General features: G+C 40.7%; 1 protein-coding gene across 1 annotated transcript in view; it reads right to left on the minus strand.

Annotated features, from left to right (window-relative positions):
* Window positions 1-270: 270 nt before the first annotated feature.
* The window catches only part of klf3 (Kruppel like factor 3 (basic)), a 17,003-nt gene continuing 6,222 nt past the window's right edge, over window positions 271-11,051 (minus strand). The window contains exons 2-6 of the mRNA XM_059338123.1: window positions 7,697-7,757; window positions 6,676-7,222; window positions 5,255-5,381; window positions 2,761-2,927; window positions 271-2,363 (exon numbers count right to left, since the gene is read on the minus strand). Coding sequence (XP_059194106.1) covers window positions 2,182-2,363; window positions 2,761-2,927; window positions 5,255-5,381; window positions 6,676-7,222; window positions 7,697-7,738 — 1,065 coding nt within the window. The 5' untranslated portion in view covers window positions 7,739-7,757 and the 3' untranslated portion in view covers window positions 271-2,181. The remainder of the gene's footprint in view (window positions 2,364-2,760; window positions 2,928-5,254; window positions 5,382-6,675; window positions 7,223-7,696; window positions 7,758-11,051) is intronic.

An 11,051-nucleotide genomic window follows, 5' to 3' on the forward strand; every position in this document is an offset into this window, starting at 1 on the left:
ACTACATAAACTGAAATGTCGCTAAAGACAGTACAAAACCCAAAGATATTTAAGTTATGACAATAAAACTAAGGAAAAAAAGGTAATATTTAAGTTTGAGAAGCTTATACTAGAAAATGTCGCCTACATTACTGCTTGATAAATCATCAAAATTATTTCAAAATAAATTATTTTGATGATCAACTAATCTACTGACACCTCCATTAACAGTTTTTCAGCCTAAAACACACCCAGACAAAAAAATTAAGACACATCTCTCCATTCTGCAAATATTATCAATAAGTTTATTAAGTGGTATGAATATTCCGTCTTAAAATAATTGCAAAATTGCAAATAGACCTGTACAGTTATATGTTCACAGTTTAACATGTTCCCTTTGAATTGCCAATGTTTAGATTAAAAAGAGATAGGGTTTATTACAGACAGAACATTACAGAAATGTATAATATCCATTATTATGAGTATCAAAATCATGCTTAATAAAAACCTTTAATTGCCCTTTCAGTCTAATGATCAATTATAAAATATATATATATTTATATGTATATATATATTACAACTTATGTTTGCATAAAATACAAAAACATGTACAAGCAAAAACCGCCAAGAACATCCAGGGGCAAAATGCAGATCAGTTGAGCCGCTACATTCGGTGTGTGTGTGTGTGTTTTTGTGTGTGTAAAACCTTCTTCTGGCATTATGTGATTAGAAAATAAACCGAAACACCAGTAAAATGCTTCTGATCAAACTGCCCAGCAGATGTACTGAAAGCAAAACTGACATGAATAGAAAATATTTGGCTTTGGGAATGTTTTATATATAAAGTGCACATTGGAGACATGTACAAAGGCGCTACAAACAAAACTATTTTCTTCTCCACAAGCTGTAAAAACAGGAAGTTGTGCTCTAAAATTGTGGTGGTGTTCAAAAATTTGACAAGAATATGACCTTCTATTAAGAAAAACTGTTTAATTATTTTCTTTAAAGTTATATATGCTGTGTGGCGGGCTGGAATGAAACTCATCTGCTCCTGAAAGGGAAAAAAAGAGCAAATTTCCCTGCTTTGCACTTTGTATTTTTCCCATATAAAGGTTTCATACAATAAAAAAGGCTACCATTGTGTCACATCACAAACCAAACAATAGTTCATATAGATACAAAAACTTGATATAAGACATTTCATTGCTTCTACCCTTAAACCAACCGAGTGGTGTCTTTTCCTCACTAACACAATAATGCCCCTGTGCAGCAACTTTCACATTTCTGAATGAAAACATAAAAAACACTTCACTCCGACAATGACCGAGACCCACAGTCCCCCCTTTATTTTCCATCCCAAATACCAAAAGCACGCCAGACTGAGGCTGCTTTTATTAAGTGCATGTTTTCTTGCTGTGTGTGCCGTTAAACATGTGCATGTATGTACAAGGGAAAGCGAGCAATAGCTACCTGTTTTCTTTTTTTTAAAGTCACTTCATGATGTAAGCTTGTAGAGGCAGATGAGGTGTGTGGTGTTTTTATTGTGGTGGTCCATTATGGAGGAGATAGCATTAGCGTTATGACACAGGTAGCTGCGTTGGTGAAAGAAAGCTGAATGACACGATGCACAGTAGGTGTGATATGATACATTCTGGAAATTTTCACATTATATTGGCGTAGCTAGCAAATAATGTGTGTGTGTGTGGGTGTGTGTGTGTGTGTGTGGTCCACAATCTTTTCTTGAATGCATGCAGAGAAATGAGAGCTGATGTTGCAAAAGAAGCTTGAGCATGCTGTATGTGGCTTAAACAGAACGGTGCAGTTTGGTTGTGCGGCCACTAGAGGGCGCTGCTCTCAGGCCAGCTGAGATGCTGCATCCTCTTTTTTTTTAAAGCGCCTGGACCGTCCACAGCTGATCAGAGGTGTGGTATGACAACCTTATTTCTATTATAATGTCAAAATGAGCTGCTGATAAAACTGCAAACAGGATGGGTAGATAATTAATAGACTGACACCATCTCATTTTTAAGCTAATGAGGTGAAAGGGTCTTAACTTGCACCCTGAGGAACATTTCCCCACTCCCCGTCGGAGTCCAACGTGTAAGGCCACCTCTGTAAAAATCCCCCCTCAAGTCAAAGTGGTAAAGTCCAACGTTGAAACCAGCACCATGTTTCTTTCAAGCTGCCCGGTTTCAGAGGGTTTCACACCAGCAGGTGCCGTTTCTTGTGCAAAGCCAGGTGGTCAGAACGAGAGAAGCTGCGTTCACAGTCGGGGCACTGGAACGGTTTGACCCCCGTGTGCTTGCGGAAGTGTCTCGTCAGTTCGTCTGAACGGGCGAACTTCCACGTGCAGCCTTCCCACATGCACTTGTAGGGTTTCTCACCTGCACATAGGAAGAAAAAAACAAGATGATGATCAGTAAAAAGGCTTGTTAGAGATGATATAAAGCTATTTCCACTCAGAAGTTCCTGGTACTTCTAGTACCAGAACTACTTTTTCAACTTAAATCAGCCTGTTGTTGTCTGCGATTTTATAGCGGTCTAAAGACATGCAAAGCTTATATTAATTCGGCTGCAAATGTATGAAAAAGCAACATGGCTGCAAAACATGAGCACGAGCACCAATGTTGTATTGTGTTTGACCAATCAGCAATGGTCATCCATGCAAACCCTGTCCTGAAAGTTTCTGTACTAGGGCCCCCGGTCCCTGAAGAAAGTTCCTGCAGATCGAAAAGTGCCATAAATGTTTAAAGTACAGCTTTTGTAAATGAGGACTCTTACCAGTGTGTGTCCTGCGGTGTGCTTTGAGGTGGGAGCTCTTGGTGTACACTTTGTTGCAGCCGTTGAAGTCACATCTGTGAATTCGCCGCTTTTTCAGTGTGTCAGGAGACTCGGCAGGGAGAGGATGCTTTGCACCTGAATGAACTATTACCGACGTGTTGTTACACCTAAGGGAGACACAGAGAGGAGAGTATTTGTTAAGAGGTCCTTGCTTCGAGTGATTTGACCAGAAGAGGGCACCGCTGTCACGCAACTGCCGCCTCCTTCATGATGTTGAAATCTAATGCAAGTTGAATTAGATTGCAGCGACTCTGCGATGCAATAACAGCTTCTACCAGTCAGGAAGTTGAAAAACACCTCCCGCCTTTTTCCAGTACACCACGCCTTAGCTTTGTCCTTTCACCTCTCTCATGTTTCACTGAACCATTCAATGACTCATTCACTCATACAAATGCTGAAAAATAAAAGGCCGAAAACAAGTAAAAAAAAAGATAAATTGGAGACACAACTCTGCAACACTCCTTCTAGTCTCGTACCCAAGGAGCCCAAGAAGATTAGGGTTTCTAATACTCATTTCCATGTGTGTGCATACATGTATTCTGTTCTGTTATTGTAGATTAAGAAGATAAAAGAGGAGAAAAAGTAACATTTTCAAGTGATTTACAGTCAAAAAGAAAACAAGAAGGAGTTGTCTTTCTGCACTATCATTAAAATGTGTGTGTGTGTGTGTGTGTGTGTTAAGTGTGTTAGTGTGTGCGTAAGTGGCAGTTGAGAGCAGGTGTCAAGTGTTGAAATATGAATCCCTCACAGATCAGTTCTGCGTAAAGGAATGTGCAGAAAATCCCCTGCTACACACACACACACACACACACACACACACATGCATACACGCATGCACACTTTGGCTATCCCATGATTATCAAACATGCTGAACAAACTTGACCTATTTACCATAAATGTACGGTATACATACAGTACATTACATTGTTCATGTGTTCTCAGAGGCGAGGTGATGACAGAAGACACACCCACTTTTTTTCCCTTAAGGGTCGAATTATTCAATCAATGGCAACGAGGGCCTGTGATGGCAACCGCCCTGACAACAACAGATGCACACACACACAGAACACACACACACACACGCGCGCGCGCGCACACGCACGCACGCACACACACACACACACACACACACACACACACACACTGACTAACTGGCAGCATTCCCTGACTATCATATGTATAACTGAAAGCAATTATTTCTTTCTTTGAGAAAAACACGTTATTTTGTAGAAGAAGAACCACTGAGAACCGAAACAGGTGATGATGGGAGAAGAGGAGGAGGAGGAGGAGGAGGAGGAAACAGGAAGCGATGAGGAAGGGAAGAAGGAGTGGGAGATGCTGGACAATGAGCGCTAAAAATTACAGGAAGAGCCGAGGGAGGAAGAAGGGAGAGGAGGTGCAAAGAAGGAGAGCTGGGAAGAGTGGAGGAAGGTGACAGGATCAAGATGGCTGCTATGAACTTTTGTGGCTGATGAGAAGGTGATAAGGAAAAAGGAGCTGTAAATGAGAGGTGTGGCTGACGGACAAGTTAGACAAATTAGATCGTAAAATAGACACCACAGTGGAATGAGGGAATCTGACAAACCCAGCACTCAGTGTGTTCGTGTGTCGCTCATGACAGTTGTTGTGTTACTGCTCCTGGGTTATCGCCGTAAATCAGTAAATTCAACCCCAAGTTAAGCTGCTTGTAGTTTACTTCTGCTCACCCACGTTCCCTCTGCTGCAGCAGAAAGAGGAAATGCAGCTCTGAGAGACTGTATTTTGGCCCATTTTTGCATTTATTCAATGAGGACAGCAGAGAGTGGACGGGAATTGTATGGCGTTATATTCGTGTCTCAGTCCTTAGCAGGATGGGACATTTTGAGTGCAGGAAAATATTTTTTGGCACACAAATAAGATAGAAAGAATTAATAATTATATAATATAATATAATATAATATAATTAGAATTCATTAATTTAGTTATAATACTATTTAATGGCAGTCCATTAAAAACCACCAAAGGTACTAAAGATTCTTCTTCTTCTTCTTGATTGGAAACTAATGTATCAATAAAGGATTTTTAACTTACAATTAGAGCGCCTCAGATGCTTTTGAGACTGCCAACCTATTGCGTAGACTTCTATTAAAAGCTGAACCGTCAATAACTTTTAATTATTTCTAGTAATGACCGACTCCAAAAATTCTGTCATGTTGATTAAACAGGAGAACAGGAAGAAGTTTATTATTATGTGCTTAACAGTTACAAGAAATAAATGTACTGAGAACAAATGAAACTAGAAGGGCAACAACAACTACAAATATAATTTATGTAAAAAAATCTCGATACTCTGAACTCGACTTCCATATAAAGTTGAAGGGGAAGCGCTGCAGCAGGCAGTGAAACTTATGAAACCTTTGGTGCTTCTTTCAAAATGTGTGTGAGTGTTACTCACCCGTATTCGTGTGGTATCCTGATGACTGATGATTTCATCTCCTGGCTGCTCTGAAGGTCATGAGTGATCTCAGAGCGAGGCTCTGTTTTGATTGGCCTGTGTAGGTCATGGATGTCGCTGCTGTGAACTGTAAGGACATAAACGGTTGGTCAATCCTTCTGTGTGGTCAGGATTTATTCACATTAACAAATTTCTAATATTTAATGTATCCAATTAAGACTTAATATGCAAAACCACAGGTCCGAATTTCAACAATTTTTATCTTTTTTGTCTTTATTTGTCTCTCAGATGTAAAATATATTCAGCCGTTAAGCAGACAAACACACACAAATATTAAAATATGTCTGTCAGTTATTTAAGCAATTTGTCATTCTCTGTGTGAATCAAATATAAATTCAGAGATGATGACCTCCATCTGACCATAGTAACATAAAAAAAGGCTTCCCTAAGAAACAAGAATCTGCTGAAACAGATATTCTAAAAACTGATTAAATAAAAAAAAGCACTTCCTCATTTTCAGCCCAACACATGTTCATTTAAGGCGATTGTTTTTCTCACGAAATCCGGAAAATACCCAATATCCTATTATTTTTAACACTACATTTGATGATGTTAATGAATTGTTGTGATCCTCTAGTTTCCTGTTTTTTTTAAGTGTTGTTACTATATTGTGATTATTCCTTTTTTAAATAATAAATGATAAACAATTATTGTTTGTTTCTTTTGTGTGTGTTTTTTTAATACTTAAGCAACACATACAGTGTGACAGAACACAATTAAATAAAACAAGAAATAATAAGGAGGATCACAACATTTATTATGAGGGAAAGTGCTGGCTTACTTTTAGAATATTGTTTACACCTTTAAAAAGCTCAAAGGAACTGAATTAAGATTGAGGCAAATATAAATCAAAATTGAAATAAGATAACAGAATAGTTCAGATTAAATGAAGTGTGGCTGTATGAGGTACTTCTCTAGAGTCAGTGTATTACCTTCAGTCGACAGCATTCTGGACAACCCTGTTTAAATTTATGGGAGAAGAACTGAAGCTGTTTAATGCTCTCTTAAAAATAACCAGACAAAGCAGTAATTTTTGCCTGCCACCTTTCAGTTTGTTTGTGTTATTGTGTGACTTGGTTGTTTAAAGGGTTAGTTTGGATTCACCAAAGTCACAAACTAACACAAACCAACTAAGTGATCAAGGCAACGGGAGACTAGCAAGTCCTCTGTTCTGTGAGGTAAAATCACTGTTTTTGTCAATGAAGTCTGGTGGATTTGATCAGAACATAAACTTGAACAGATGCTGCCTGATGGCAATGTAATGCTTTGACTTAAACTTATGGTGCCGACCGCCTTCTACTGTAGGTAATACAGGGACCTCATATGACCCCATTAAAAAAAAACAGGAAAAGTTGCTTTACCTGTCTTTTGTGCCCTGCTTCGATGATGGTCATCATCGCTGGCGACAGGTGGGTTCATCATTATCGACGGGTGCAGAAGAGGCGAGGAGCAGAGGACAGACAGAGGCACCATGACCGGTGACACCATGACCCCTGACCCCTGGATGACTCCGGATCCAGAGCTGATCAGAGGGGCCACCACGGGGTAAGGAAGGTAGGAAGTGGGCGGTGGGAGAGCGTGGGAGGGGGAGGAGCGCAGATGGGAGTGTGGCGGGGAGCAGCGCGGGGAGGCGCGGCTCGCCGAGCTGTAAGGTGAAGGCGGGGAGCTGCGTGAGGAGGCCGGGGAGGAGGCGGAGGAGCAGGGAGGGGAGGAGGAAGAAGAGGTGGAGGAGGACCGCTTGCTGACTGACAGGTCCACGGGCTCCAGCTGGGTGTGTGTGGGGTTGCTGGGGGAGTGGGAGTGGGACTGGGTGAAGGTGTGCACGTGCGTAGGGTGGTAGAGATGGGTTGGGTGGGAGTAGATCACGCCGTATGGCTCCGGGGTTTTAACTAACGAAGAGTAGAATGACTGCATGAGAGAGAAAGAGAGGATGCAGAAGAAGGAAGCAGAGAAGGGGGACAAAGGAGCAGTTAAAAATTTCCGCTCTGCCTTGAATAACACGGAAAACATGTTTCTGCCTCACAAACAACTACAGTCAGCCAAAAAGTTTAAACCCAGCTTAGTTAGGGAGCGGATAACTGTTATGTTTCAGTGTGTGTGTGTGTGTTCATTAGCCGGCTGCCTGGCAGTGTTTGTACCCATTGTATGCAAATGTCCACTGTACAGCAGCCTGTTTGTCCAGGAAGAGCTGGAATGTGGGAACCAGTCTGTCTAGACACGTAGCAGGAGTGTGTGTATGTGTAAGCATGTGTGTGTGTGTGCAGGTCAGAGGTACTGTATGACATCAAAAACATGTTTGGGCATGATGGGAGCACACAAAAACACACACAGCTACATTCACATAAACACACACACACACACACACACACACACATGGCTTACCGTCTCCATGTCTGTCTTCAGAGGGTAGTCATACATCAGCATGGCTGCACAGGCCAGGCTCCTACAAAATAAAGCGCACATATTAGGGCTGGTACAATATCAGGTTTCACTACACAGTTATAGTAGCCAAAATAATTTAAAATAATATTTTCGCAATGTGTAAAATATTTCATTTTTTATATATCATGGTATTGTCAGTACCGTATGACACCCCAAACACACACAGCCATCAGTACACACACCTAACAGACAACAACACATATGCACACTCATTTTAATTGTATTTAGACTGAAGTTATACAAAACCAGTGGTAGAAAAATGTAGAAAGACTCCATTACAAGTAAAGAACAGAAGTATTGTCACCTAAATAAGTATTAAAGTGAGAAAAAAATGCTTTCTTGGCAGAAAGAATTAGCACCTATGACTAATGGTCCAGTGATTCTCAACCTGGGAGTCGGGCCTCTCCAAAGGGTCAAAAGATTAATCTCAGGGATGATTTATAAGGTCAGAAGAAACAAAACTTTGTTCAGCTACGTAAATTCTGTTTAATTTTTTAATATATTTTTCCCTTTTGCTGTATTTGACCTCTTCGGGCTGTTTAAGTGAAACCATGTGAAACGTTTTAGAGGGGAAGTGTCTCTTTTGTGGCCTCAAACTACAATCTGCTTTTTGTAAAAGGTCAAAAGCCACAAAGGTTGGGAAGTGGTTTAATCTTAATGTGTTCCATTGCATACTCTTTTTAATTGTAAAATATTAATATGAAAAGTAGGGCTGCCACTTTAAAGTTGATAAATCAACTAATTAGTTTGTTTGGTCTCTGTGGACTGAGATTTTTTTTAATGCTTTTTCATGCTGACTGACTAATTTCCAAGAAAGGTATGACCACGTCTCTGGTTAAGACATTTAAAGTGTCTTTTATTGCAAGATTCTTTTTGGTGAAATTAAATTTTACAGATCAACTAATCAGTAAGTCAATACAAATCGTTAAAGTGGTAGTCGACTGAGATTTTCTTCAGTGGAGGACATCTGAGTGAAAAGCAACTACAGCTGACTGTCAGAAATAAGGTAAAGAGTACAATATAGAGTGGCATAAGAGTGAAATACTCAAGTAAAGTACCTTAACCCTTAATAGCGCACTCATTGAAATACTTACAAATTCCAAATTTCAACCCTAGAGAATATTGGAGGATATTACATACAGCCAGAATGTGTAAAAAAAAAACATAAAAACATACGGACCCGGGTGAGGGGGGTAATATTTTGAGAAAAAAGTTTATGAGATTTAAAGTGGTGAATCTTGAGGAAAAAGTTGCTTTTCCCCCACTTTTTTTCTTGTGAATCTGCAACTTTTTCTCTTGTAGATTTGCAACTCTAATCTAGAAAATTTGCAACTTTTTTTTTTTATAAAATGAGCTCATGTTTAAGGCAAAAGAAAAAGCACAAAAGAACCACAAAACTGTGTTGAAATGGGTATGCACGCAGACACACATATTTCTAAGAAGTGATGAAAAGTAAATGGTGTAGAGTAGAGAGAGAGGCTGGACTCTGGGGAGAGGGTTTGGAGTTAAGTATAGGCCTCGAAATTGTGTCTGAAATGTGTGTTTCTGTGTGTTTGAGCGTCAGACAATAGCCAAACATATTTTGTCCTGTCAGATTTTACACATCTCCTCCTCCCCTTCGCTAAATCAGAAGCTCTTCTTGCTCATTTGACAGTCAGACAAACCAACAGACGACTTTACGACGGGAAGTTTTTACGAGACTACGAGACGCTCCCAGGTGTGATGTTTCTAAAAAATTGTCCAGCGTCAAAGACCAGACAATAATAGAATCCCACATATTTAAAAAATGCGCACACACACACACGCACACGCAGACACACACACACACACACACACACACACACACACACACACACACACACTAAGGTCTGTCAAGTCTTTGGATCAAAAGCGTGTGAGGTTTCAAAGGTGGTTCCAGTTACCTCTGCTTTGAATGGCCAGGTGCAGCTGTGATGACTCCGTGTTTGTGCCTAAACGAGTGTGTTTATGAGCGTGACTGTATGTGTGTGTGTGTGTGTGTTCAACAGAGCATTAAGGCAACATGAACTGTCAAAGAATGTGCCCTGAGGGAGTCTGTGTGTGTGTGTGTGTGTGTGTGACCTGATTAAAGTCCACAGTCTGGAGACAAGTCAGCCTTTAATTATTAACAAATGGGCAAGAACACAGGCCATCACACCCGAGCACACACACATGCACACATGCACGCACACACGCACACACACAGAATCCAGATGGGGAGAAAACCAATAGGAGAGCAGGATGCTCGCTCGCTGGGTCAGGAAGGGTGTGAACATGACGACTGAAGCCTCACCCTCAGCCTGGCTCCATAGAAACAAAGAGTGTGCAGTCAGATGGGGCCTGTGTGTGTGTGTGTGTGTGTGTGTGCGTGTGTGTGTACATATGTCTTTGAGGGTGTGTGTTTTCTAATCCTGGTTTGTATTGTGTTGTAGTTCAACTAGAGGTCAAGCAGTTGTTCTTTTGAATCACACAGAGGCGACAGTAAGAACAGGTATGAAGCACAAACAGATAGATCACGAAACAGGAAAAGGACAAAAGAGTAGGTGCGCAGTGAACAGTAAGTACAGAGGACAGGTTTTTTCCCCGACTGGCACAATATTTTTAAGTGTTTTAAAAATCATTGCCCATTGTGAAAGTTCCCACACTTTGTGTTCATATCGAAATATATAATACAGATACTGAAACAGCGAGTGAAACACCTGTGACTCAACCAACGACGGAGACACACTGTGATTGATGGAAAGCACCAGAAAATAGGCCGAGATAGAAGAATCACAGCTTTCAGCCCAATGTTCAACATATATCTGAAAAATGTCAGAAAATAGTGGGGGGTTTTAAATGGAGCAGTGAAGGTAATTTCGCAATTAACAGTGCCAGGGCGAGCGTTTTTTCAAACCCATCACTTTGCCCATTAGCTGACGTTTGGAGGAGATCAGAACCTCATCACTGAAACAATCCCAGGACTCATGAGACATTACCCTCATGCTGCTGCCGTCACTTTCCTTGACAGCTCCCCCTTATGGAGAATCTGTAGCCTGATAAACAGAAATGTGTGACTGTGTTAGTTTATGAATGAGTCACTAAGATGTCAAGCATTTTAGAATAATAAATAAAAGGCACTTTGCATTTGTGGACTCGAGTGACTCAGGGCCTCCTTTCGACTCTAAAATACAGTAAATGCAAATTATGTTGTCGCTGTAGGGCTCAACTGGAGGGAGTCAACGTGATGCTCATCTTTACCTCTGCAGTACGTGCACCTCTATGTTCAATGCTATCT

Source organism: Centropristis striata, chromosome 1, assembly GCF_030273125.1.
Source record: "Centropristis striata isolate RG_2023a ecotype Rhode Island chromosome 1, C.striata_1.0, whole genome shotgun sequence".
Classification (NCBI taxonomy): Eukaryota; Metazoa; Chordata; class Actinopteri; order Perciformes; family Serranidae; genus Centropristis; species Centropristis striata.